The sequence below is a fragment of the Phyllostomus discolor genome, chromosome 3 (genome assembly GCF_004126475.2).
Source record: "Phyllostomus discolor isolate MPI-MPIP mPhyDis1 chromosome 3, mPhyDis1.pri.v3, whole genome shotgun sequence".
Lineage (NCBI taxonomy): Eukaryota > Metazoa > Chordata > Mammalia > Chiroptera > Phyllostomidae > Phyllostomus > Phyllostomus discolor.
This window is the reverse complement of record NC_040905.2, coordinates 11510986-11523000: the sequence shown is the minus strand read 5'-3', so window position 1 is coordinate 11523000 and position 12015 is coordinate 11510986. Positions and strand designations below refer to the sequence as shown.

At 43.7% G+C, this 12015-nt stretch overlaps 1 protein-coding gene across 1 annotated transcript in view; it reads left to right on the top strand.

Annotated features, from left to right (window-relative positions):
* The window catches only part of SPEF2 (sperm flagellar 2), a 138931-nt gene that overhangs the window by 77882 nt on the left and 49034 nt on the right, over positions 1 to 12015 (top strand). The window contains exons 20-24 of the mRNA XM_028524215.2: positions 1405 to 1553; positions 5508 to 5635; positions 5719 to 5857; positions 9280 to 9417; positions 10392 to 10540. Coding sequence (XP_028380016.1) covers positions 1405 to 1553; positions 5508 to 5635; positions 5719 to 5857; positions 9280 to 9417; positions 10392 to 10540 — 703 coding nt within the window. The remainder of the gene's footprint in view (positions 1 to 1404; positions 1554 to 5507; positions 5636 to 5718; positions 5858 to 9279; positions 9418 to 10391; positions 10541 to 12015) is intronic.

Genomic DNA, 12015 nt, shown 5'->3' with positions numbered 1-12015 from the left:
TTTCTTTTTTTAAATTTTATTTTAATTATTGTTCAAGTACAATTTTCTATCGTTCACTCCCATCCCAGCCCACCCACCCAGCCCTGCCCACCTCCCTCCCATCTCCGCCCACTCTAGTACTGTCCATGTGTCCCTTATACTTGTTCCTGTAAACCCTTCCCCTTTTCCCCTGGAATTCCCCTTAAATTTTTCTAAATTAAAAAAAAAAAAACAAATACAATTTTAGACCTGTGGATAATGGATACCCTTTTTAAATACGGAAGTAGAGTCACTTAAACTTCCTGCAAGATACAATTGCCAATTTCCCCTCTACATATAATCCATATATTTTTAAATAGTATAAAAGTAGAAGGTAGAGTTAGTTTCTAAAGAGCATTATTATTCACTACTCATTAAATAAATATATTTTGGGGAAAGAACGTGCTCCCAATTCTACAGGCATCTATAAACGGCATCTAAAATCTCAATAATGAATCTGCAGATATGTAGAATTTAAATGGAATAAATTCCTTAACTCTGACAGCCTTGATACTTGAAGGAAATATCGGCTCCTCCCGAATTAGGGCACTAGGGTCAGTCACACAGTCTTTGAGGCCATCGAGGTGCCCCTTAACTGGTCTAGGTTCCCCTCTCGATGCTGAACTGAAAATCAGGCCTCTTCCTCCTCCTTTTCCTCCTCTTTCTCTTCTTCCTTCTTCCCCTCTCTTTCCCTCTTCTCCTTTCCTCTGTCTTCCCCTCTCTTTTCCTTCTCTATCTCTAATGTCTGAATTCAGCCAGGCTTATGGCACAACTACCTTCATCTGCACGGTCTGACAGCAGCAAAAAATATCTTCTTCCCCACCCAGGCCCAGTGTCTCATGCAGGGAATACGGGAATATTCAGGAGCTACAGTGCCCCTTCTCCTCCTCCCCCACACCCCTCCCCAGCTCTGGCTAACTCCTACAATGAGCTCCTTCCACCCTACTGCTTCTCTGGGCTTCAGGGAACACCACACACCACTCCCGTTACAGCTACCCTCTTTCTCATTCAGAGTGCAGAATTTAATTTGCCAATTTATGCAGCACAGAATAAAATATACCTGTCTCTAGACTCTAAGCTTTGTAAGAACCATATATTCATTGTGGAAGCAAAGACCGATGAGAATAAAGTATCAGGTTGCTTATCCTACCAAATGAGTAAGAGAAGTCATATTGCTTTTCCACAACTCTTATTGGTATTAGGGGTTCACTTCTGGGCTGTAGAGAATGAGGGTTTTGACTTTTTATTAGGTGATGCTGCCCAAAGTTGCCTAAAAAAGTAATTAGTGAATTGCCTGAAGTCCAAGGCAATCACAAGTCATTCATCCGCCAGAACCTGGTCCTGTTCACCTACTTGTAATGGAATGATTTCATGTGCATGTTCAAGGTTCTCCTAAAGGGAAATCTTCAGGAGGAAGAGTACCGGGAAAGAAATCCCCTGCTGAATCCGCAGTTGCGCCACCTGCCCCCGCAGGGCCACCGCCCCCCAAGCCAGGGTCGGAAGAATGGGTCTATGTGAATGAACCGATTCCTGAGGTAAGGCAGTTTGTGTTCAAGTGAGTAGAACGTGTCCTTTTTACTGTTTAGAGTTAGAGTCGCACTATAATTGGCAGCATCCAGAGGCCTTTCTTATATACGCACACATATATTCAGCAAAACACCAAGGAGATTTTTCGAGACTGCTCGTTAAACCACATCTCTTCCTTTCCCCACTCCCCCGAGTTTCTGAGTCGTGCTTTGAACTCCTGCTGAGTGCTGGAATGGGGGGAAGAAATGGGAGGGCGAACGATCTTCCCGCGGACAAGCAGAGAGGCAGTTTCCTGGGAAAATGACCTCCCAAGAACGCACACCCAGCAAATGCTAGCCCTCCTTCCCTGTTCTCATGCCCACAGCATAGTGCCCTCAAATGAAGTTTGACCTCAGACTTTTGGAACTAGAAGGAGTCTTTTGACGCTACCTAAACTAATAAAAGAACAGGGAATTATCTGGCCTGCGAACTTGAAACAAGTGCACTAGGATCAGGCAGGGTGATGCCCCAGGTGAGCCCTGGAAGCTCCATTCCGTTCTTTGACAGCTGCAGAGCCCAGTGCCCACCTGTGGCTGCCTCTGGCACACCTCTGGCTGCCTTCACAGAGAAATCATCTCGGGAAAATCACACAGCAGGGTCTTCCCTTTAGCTGACCTTCTGTGCCAGGCACTTGGGACCCAGTGAGGAATTGTAGTAACGATAGTGTTGCTGTTACCAGGGAGGTTTCCTAGGGAAATGTCTTATCTCCCCAGTCACCTCACAGACTCTCTAATTAATGTGCACGGAGGGGGAAATTTCAACAGAAAATATGTGAAGACGAGAACATGAAAGTACGTAATTATGAATGTGGATAACTGATGTCACTAAGCCAAACAGAAGCTACTTTTAAAAATAAACATATTTAAACACTGCCATAAAAGCAGAATATCGAAGTGGTGGTTGGGAAGGAGATAAAACTTAAATAACGTTATTCGGCAGGGGTGGAGAGTAAGGGACAAAAATATTGAAATCCAGTCTTGAATTCCAAACCTTGAAGCCCTTGAGAAGTAAAATCGTAGAGGACAAGAGAGGAGGAGAGGGCAGGAGCAGAAAAATAAACACGAACACTGCGGTGTGGCAGCAGCCGCCCCGGAGATCTCCTGGCGGTCAGGATTCTGGCAGGAAACAGATGAGAAATGAAGGCGAGTTGGAAAGGAACTATCTACATGTGTGCGGCCAGTAACTAAGGAAACCTACAAGGACTAGATTATTATCTCCAAAAGAGGGGCACCTGGGAGCCACAGTGGCCCCTCGGCTGAGAAGGAGAGGACCCTCATGGGGAGGGTCCCTCAAGAGGTATTCAGGTCCTCCCTCAAGAGGACCTCTGCATGGAGGGGGCCATCGGACAGGAGCGTGACCTTCAGCAGAGGGACGCAGCCGCCCACATGCAGTGACCCAGCAGAAAGGAGCAGGGACATACATCCCAGGCCTCCCGTTCTTCCCGCTCCCTCATCACTTGCCCAGGGGTTGGAGGGCAAAGGTGTTTCCTGAAGTCGTTCCCGTAAGCTGGTCTTCCAGGGCACTGAGCAGGGTGAAGAATGAAGGACAACAAGAAGGTGTGCAGCACGGACTTCTGGTTACCTAGGCAAAGCCATGGAGAAAACGCCTTCTCCACAACCAGAAGAATCCTGTAAAACAAAGCAGGCCACAGGATCCACTCTAGTCCTTTTCTCACTCTAGGCTTCTCATACAAGTTGCAGCGCTTACCTGCAAGGAAGAGGAAAGAGAGGCCCAGTTAAACTTGAATTTCAGATGATTGACAAGTTTAATTGGGCATCTTATACTTTATCTGGTAACACTAGTTCTAGGTCTGCAAAGGACCCCAGATCTATTAGCTCAAGAGACATGGTCGGGGCAGGAGAGAAAAGGAGAAAGAGAGATTGCTTCCATACCTGGCTCTCTCAGATAGAGTCAGCAGCCAAGTTCAAGGAGAGCCTCAGTCCCTCTTCCTGTGCCAGCCACAAGGGAAGGTGCAGAGAGAACCAAGGAGGCCATTAAAGTGAGAGGTCTTTGCTTTCCAGTTCTGAAGCTTTAGGGAGTATCTGCTTTGCCTACCAATTTGTTCTTATGCTTAGTCTTCTCCAGTGGCAAGGGTCATAGTTAATTGCAAAGGATAGATCTGAACATTCAGTCATGTCTCATGATTTTGAGTCCCCAGACCTAGAGACTTATATCCCAGAGACTGGAAGAATCTAGAGACGTGACATTATCAGTCACTCAAATCACAGAAGATACAGGAGATTCTGGAAGACCAGATGTAGGCAAATGCCTAGATATTTAGTGAAAGACAGATGAGATTTAGTAACACACAGACCAAAAATCTATATATTAATCCCTGACAAAAGTTGAGAGATAATGATTAAATCATGACTTCTGAGCACTTACAAAATACAAAGATAATCACCCAGAGCCCACCCAGGTTCATAAAGGCTCAGTCCTACTGAACTGGCTCGTTCCTTTTCCTTGGTTACAAAGTCAGATGGGTGAGTCAAGGAGGTGCCACAGACATCGTGCATCTGGATGCAAAACAGTATTTGACCATTTCTCATGAAGTTCTTGCCGATGAATGAGAGCTGCGAGTAAAGATGTTAGTTTGATTGGGTCCATTTTTCGGTGGTAACTCTTCGTGCAGAGTGTTAATTCATGGATTGAAGTCAAACAGGAGAGAGGTTTAGCAGTGGGCTCGTTTAAAGTGGTCTTCAGCACCGTTCTGAATACCACATCCTTTAGGAGAGATATGACAAACGAGAAACCGGAGAGGGTACAGGAAAGGAGATAAATAGTGCATGAGGAGCATTAATGGAAGTGTAAATATTTGATTTAGATGAAAGAATACTTGCAGTATGGTTGGGCATAGAACCATAGGCTTTCAAAACTAGGTGGAGTCATCCAGTGTCCTAAAATTTTAACGGATGATAAAATGGTTCAGGTGAGTCAACTTACATTCACATGCACATTTACTGAGTACCCATTGCATGCTGCAATGGATGCTGGGAATCCCAGAACAACCAGTTTTTTTCTGCATTCCAGCCTGCCTCTCCTCGGCAATGTCTGCGTATTTGACAGGCAGTCCTAGGGAAGGCTGTGCAAATGCAGCCTGTCCGTCTCCAAAGGGCACAGTGAGGCCGAGAAGAGGAAACTGCAGGAAGGCAAATTTCTGCTCAACACTGGGAAGAACTTTCCAGTAGCATGAGTTATGTGACACTGTAGGGGCTGTCTTAGAACATCAGGCTGAATGCGCCAGTGACGCCCACGGAGAGACGGGATAATCTGTCCGTAGCACTTGGCGTTTCTGAGTCGGGGAGAACATTGGCCCAGAGGCCCTCTAAGGTCCCCGTGCGTGATTCCCTGAGTAAACACAGGCCCAGTCAATAAGGAAATAAGTAGCGCTGCAAATTTATATTGAATTATCAGTATCTTTGGTTTTATTTCATTTTGATTATTTCTTGGTTTTGATTGTTCATTTGCATTATTAAAGACGACATAAATTTTCATGGCGCACAGAGCAAGGATAAAATCTCTTGGATGAATTCAGAGAAATAAACCCCTCATCACTGACATGAACACTAGGTGTTCCCCATACAAAGCGATTTTCCAGCTTAGGTGAAATGCGACATCTGTGACAGTTTATTCATTCAATAAATACTTCCTGAGCACCTACTATGTCCCCCAGACACTGTAGAAATTATAGGGAAAACTGCAAAGTGGAGAGTAAGACAACCATTGCCCCTGGCCTTGAGAGAAAGATACGCTCAAGGGTTAGCTGGGGAAGGAAAGGGAAAAAAAAACAAGAAGCCTCAGAGAGAACATTTTAAATACTAGCTGTTGTATCTTGATCTTCTTGTTTATTATCGCTCTTTTGGCTCAATTATTCAGGAGAATATCCTCTTTGAAACTGATGTGTATGCTTTACTCTTTAACAGGAAATACCTTCATTTTTAGTGCCTTACTGGGAACTAATAGAAAATTCCTACATAGACTCCGTCAAAACGGTGCTCAGGAGCCTGCGAGAAGACTGGCATGTTGTGGTTGCCTTCCTGTATGAGATCAGGTGAGCGAAGCTTCCGACGCTGGGAGTGTGGGGTTGACAGGCGGGACATGCAAGCTGCAGCTCATCCTCTTGATCCCTTCCAGAACAAGTTTCCAGCAGTTTCTAAGGCGCCCAGATCACAAGCAAGACTTTGTATCTCAATGGCAGGCCGACTTCAACTCGATCCCTGAAGACCTATGGGACGACGAGGAGACCAAGGCGGAAGTCCACCAGAGAGTGAACGTAAGGGAGTCTCTGACCTGCTGGGCCAGCTCTCCACACCCCCAGACCTCGCAGAACCCGAATCCATCCCCTCTCTTGCTTCCGTGAGGTGTGAGGGTGAGGAGGGAAGTGGTCTGAAGGCTTACTGGTTTTTTTTAAAGATTTTATTTATTTATTTTTAGAGAGGGAAGGGAGGGAGAAAGGGAGAGAGAAACATCATTGTTCGGTTGCTGGGGGCCGTGGCCTGCAACCCAGGCATGTGGCCTGACTGGGAATCGAACCTGTGACACTTGGGTTCGCAGCCCGCACTCAATCCACTGAGCTACACCAGCCAGGGCACTGAAGGCTTACTTTCAAGAGTGACTATGGAAAGGCCCACTGAGAAGGTTGGCATTTGAGCAAACTCAGTTCGGAAGCCACTGAGTGAGCCATGCAGATCCTTGGGGCAAGAGTGTGTCTGTCACAGGGGAAAACAAAGGCAAAGAAAGGCACTGGAAGTGCGGGGGAGGGGGTGCTTGGTGTGTGTGAAGAACAGCAAAGAGGCAGGTGTGGCTGGCACAGACTGAGCATGGGCCAGAGGGGTTGATGAGGAGGTCGGAGAGCCCCTAGGAGACCAATTATCTGAGGCCTGGAAGGCCATTATTAGGATCTGAGTGAGAGTTGGAGCCTTCAGGCCTGGGTTTAAAAGAGTCTATAGTGGAATGAAAGCAGCAGGGAGACCAGTAGGGAGACCATTTGAGAAGCTATTAAAATCCAGTGAAGGCATCACAGTGACTTGGCTGGGCAGGGCGCTGGAGAGTTCAACTCAAGAGGTATTGAATCAACCATTGTCCCAGTAAAGCCGAAGGATTTTACCTGTTCTTAGATGTTCCTCCGACAGTTATCAATTGCTGTGTAAATCCAAAACATATCTGCCTTTTCTATCTTTCCTGCTTATTCATGATGTCAGCACTCCTACAAACATCTTCCCCGTATCAGTCAGGTGATTGCTGATCAAATGAGAAAGTTTTTACACTTAAAATAGCTTATATGGGATTTTCTTTCTGAGTTCGACTGTATCACATTTGTTTAGATAAATTAGATAATAAAAAGAAGCAAAATTTAAAATGGCAAATCCATAATCCCATTGCCATTAGATAACCATTGTTATCACTTTGGGACAATCATTTTTGCAAAATATGTGACTGCAACATAGATATTATTTTGTAACACTCTTGTTCCACATAGAACATGTTTTCTTTCCCACCAAAAACTCATCTACCTCATTATTTCTTATACCTAAAAGATATTTCATTAACTGACTATATCATAATATATTTACAAATGTCTGTTGAGCACCAACTTTATATTTTAGAGAATTATATAGTAAAATTTAATCCAGTTAGATATTTACCACATCCTTAATTATTTTCTTGGGCAAATTTCAAAAAAGTGAAACTGTTAGATCTAAAATGATGCTTATTTTTTAGTATTTTTATTGTTTATTCTTCATTGAATTTATGGGGGTGACATTGGTTAATAAAATTAGATAGGTTTTTAAACACCTTAAAAACCTACAATTTTTACTCCAAGTAACAGATTATGAGAATGCATCAATTACTTGGTTCCATCTTTTTTGTTAATTTTTACCAATGTAATGGGCAAACATATGTACTGTATTTTGCCATGTATAATGCACAATTTTTTGCCCAAACTTTTGAGAGAATAATAAGGATGCACATTATACATGGGTAGTACTTTGTATCTATATAAATGTTTTTAATTCTTTTATTTATGCTTATGCATTAAAAGTGTAACTCTAGAAAGCAATAACAATATCGGTATGTTCAAAAATAAGTGCTAAAATTCCCTATTAATACAAAAAACAAGTATCTAAATACAAACAAATAAAAATGGAATTAAGAAATTAAAATGAAAGATTTTTTCCTGAAAGTTTGAGCCAAAAACATGGGTGCACATTATACAGGGCAAAATATGGGTAGGTATCTTCTGTAATTTGCATTTCTGTTTTTACAATAGAAGTTGACTATTTTTTCATACATTTATTGTTTATTTCTCTTCCTCCTGAAGACCGTTTATGATTTCTTTTGATTTTTCTGTTTGGAGTGTGCTCTTTTTTTTTATTGATCTCTAAGACCTCTTTCTAAATTGAGGACATAAACCATTGCTTGCTCATATATTATAAATATATTCCCAGTTTGCTGTTATATTATTATTTTTTAAAGATCTAAGTGGCTCTCCGAAGTGATTCATGAGTCAAGCAACATCCCACCCAGCAACTAGATGGGCACTTGCCTTTCTATCATTTTAGCTGAGTTTTAATATACAGAAGTCCTTTCATGTTTGTATAGATAAATATAGACATTTTTTCTGTACAGCTTGTCTTTGTGGTCAATTTAAAAATTATATCTCTAGCTGTGGCCAGGGTGGCCGCACTGGTTGGAGTGACATCCCATAAACCTAAAGGTTCCAGGGCAGGTCCCCTTTCGGGGCAACAGAAGCGCAGATGGGAGGCAACCAATCGATGTTTCTCTCATTGACGTTTCCCTCTCTCTCTCCCTTTCCTCTCTGTCTCATGGATGTTCCCCTCTCTCTTTCCCTTTCCTCTTTCTCTCATTGATGTTTCCCTCTCTCTCTCTAAAAAGAATGAGAAAAAGGTCCTCAGGTGAGGATAAAAAACACATCTCCATTCCAAGATTATATAATGAATTTATTTTAATATTCTTTGATTTACTTTAATTTTTAAATTTATTTTAATTTTTCAGTTGCCTAAGATATGAAAAAATTCTTATTTATTTAAGATGGATACTAGAAAATAACTCAGAGTCTCTGTTTGGAAGGTTCAGTAAGTTTGGGCCAAGTCAACCACATTAATATTATAATTCCTTTTAGCAGCAGATCCTCAGCAGGATAGAGTAAAGAAACCCATGAAGTTTAAAAAAATAAACCTGCATTTGCTTCAGGCCCTTGAGGTTTCAGATGGGCCCTTATATCACATTCAGTTTCTATAGTGTCATAGGTCACTCAGATTGAAGCAATTACTCTATTCTTTTTTTACATTCTTATACCTCCATGATCTTACAAAAAAATGATGAAAGTAAAGAACCTCTGTGACTGCTACATTTCTCTCCATTTCCTTGCTACAGTTTTTGACTTGCAGACTTTAATGCAGTGGCAGTATTTTTGGAGGAAGGGCTAGACCACAGAAAACGCAGCCACCACGAGTAAGGTGACCTGCAGTGCATTTGTGGCAGACACAGGCATATGATTTGGTGTCTTTCAGGTGGACTAGGAGGCAAATAAACATTTGTTGAATGAAGTGCATTAGGTGTAAATTTTCTTTAGGGACATTTTTAAGACAGGCAAAGGATTTTAGTTTTATCCCACTGAGGTCATTGGAGCCGTGCCCCTAATGCGTGACAGCGAGGTTTCTTTCTGTCCAGGATTTACGAGACCGCCTGTGGGACATATGCGACACCCGGAAGGAGGAGGCTGAGCAGGAGCGTCTGGACATCATTAACAAGAGCTGGCTGCAGGACTCCGTGGGAATAATGATGAACCACTTCTTCTCGCTCATGCAGGTAAGAGCGCCGGTCACCGTGACCCAGACTCTTCCCACCACAGCCACGTTGCTCCTGTAACAAGGCCTTGGGGAACGGGAAGGGTCTGTCCAGGGCTCATTTTACCCACAGCACTCTGCCCGCCCTGAGCTCCAAGCAGAGGAAGGTAAAAGCTGAAATAAATCTTTTTGGTCCCAGCCAAACCAGCTCCAGAACGGACGGGGTCTTGAGCAACTACTCACCAGCTCTGCTTCCAGACGACCTAGAGCTGTGGCAGGGGCTGTGGCAGGGACAGCAGCGAGGGGGACCCTGACAGCTGCTGCCTCGTTAGCCTCTCACAGTGGACGCCTGAAGTGGCCCTGCCCCCAGGAGTGGGCTAGGTCAGACTCAGCAGGCATGGGATTCCAGAAACAAGCTTGTGTCTGGATTGAAAAGCAGGCCATTCATCGGAACCTGATGGACTTAGATGTGCAGCCTGTTAAACAGACAGTCGCACTGGACACGAAGACAGACTGGTTTTATTCCCAGACGACTGTCAACAACGAGGGGGGGTGGGGGCACAGCCCAGGTGCGGCTACCCAGCTCTGCCCAGAACAAGGGTGGAGGGGAGGGGCGAGTAATCATCTACCTGTGCTCTCTAACTGGCCTTGCCTGAAGGCAGGGTAAACTTCCTCCTGTTCTCCTGATGGGAGGAAATCATACCGCTTGAAGCAAGTCACCCTCCCAAAGGAACTGAGACTGGGGGTCTCTGCCTCGATGCTTCCCAGTCCTAGAGGCGGCTGCACCTCCTCCCAACCAGCCCCCCAACCCAAGCCCCCCTGACAGCCGTCACTGTGTTCCATGCATCCGTGCCTCTGTTTCCATTTTGGTCTTCATTTCCAGAAAGTTTATTTCAACCTAAATGTTTTAGAATAGTGCTCACAGAGTTTATAGAGAAAATATGTACAGACAAGTTTGCTTTTTCTTGGGAATTAACATTTTATTTGCTATGAAAGGCAGAACTGAACCGTTTTCAAGATACGAAGAGACTCCTTCAAGATTATTACCGGGCAATGGAATGCAAAATCCCAATGGAAGACAAGAAATTCACTCACCTCCCGCTGCTCCAACAGGACAACAGAGACGCTTCGGAAAGCCACCTGAGGTAAGGCAGGCCACCGTGCTGCCCCGCACCTGCTCTGAGCATAGAGCTTCGTGCTTTGAAGTTGAATGCCACTGACACAAAAACACACCCCTATATCTGCAAATCCAAAAGAGCTCTAAAAACTGAAAACTTTCTCTAACTTCCACTTAAGACTATCGACGTGTGTCTTTATCCCACTTATCGGGAATATTGACTCATTTTTGCCACAGAGGTATAGTGTGTTTTGTTACGGAACACTTCCACAGGCCCTGCCAGGGGTGTTAGGGAGAATGTAGTATGTATGGATTCTGAATTCTGAAAACACTTTTGACCTCAAAGATTTCCAGTGACAGATAGTGAACCGCTGTCCCTTTATGAAAGGTCCCGAGCTGCTGTGTGTGTGTGTGTGTGTGTGTGTGTGTGTGTGTGTGTGTGATGTGATAGAAATGAAGATTGAAGGGGCTATGAGTCCTCTTTTACAGGTAAGAAAACTGAGAAACAGTGAAGCCTTAGTCATATGTGATTATGACTTTATGAGCCTCAAAGACATTAATAATCTAACATGAGATTTGTGCCCACCGGAAAGTTAACTTGGTGGTAAAGGTAGAACAAAAATTATATTTTCAACTAAACACACCTGTGCAATATGAAAGTTTTATAAATAATTTTTATAGACCCAGCGGGTAGGGATGGGAGAGGGGCAAGAACCCGAACCCTGAGAAGCTGTAAACAGGCAGAAAACTGTCTTTAAGAAAGAGGGGGTGAGAGTGGTGGTAAGTTATGTGATGTGGCTCCCAACCATAAAACATGGAAAGAGCAAAAAATAAGAATTAAAATAAAGTAATAAAAGAGAAAACACAAAATTTTAAAATTATCTGAATTAATGAAAAATAAATTAATAAAAATAGAATTAAGAATTAAAGTAGTATTTTCTTATGATCAGTCATCAGATCATGAGAAAGCAAGAAACTGTGGGTATGAAGGGGGGGAAGACGTTAGATTTTTTAGCTGATATACAGGCACTGAACATTCAATCTAATCTCCAAGGAGGTGAGCTATGTATTGTAGACTGAAAGTAGTGCACGTACTTTATTTTACAAGCTTACTCGGTCAACACAGGTGGCAGGAGCCACTCAAACTAAATGTGGGGCAGTGGGTGAGTTTTGAGTCGGACGGATCTGGCTTCACCCCGGGGTCCGCTATTTCCCAGCCGTACCTATGCAGTATCAGATAACGGGACTGCTTGGGCAGGTCACTGCAGCTCTCCTAGGCCTGGGTGTCCTTAACCGCAAAGCCGGGTTGTTGTGAAGACCACGGAAATCCAAATCCTCAGGGCACCGAGAACCATGTCTGGAATCAAAAGACCTGAGACCTACTCCCAGTAATTCTCACTAAGTGGTGACTGTTATTGTTATGGCACACTGTGACAGTTACACTGTTCCCACTGACCTGTACTATTTTCATTGCGAGCATTGCATGTTCTTGCTGTGTTTGTT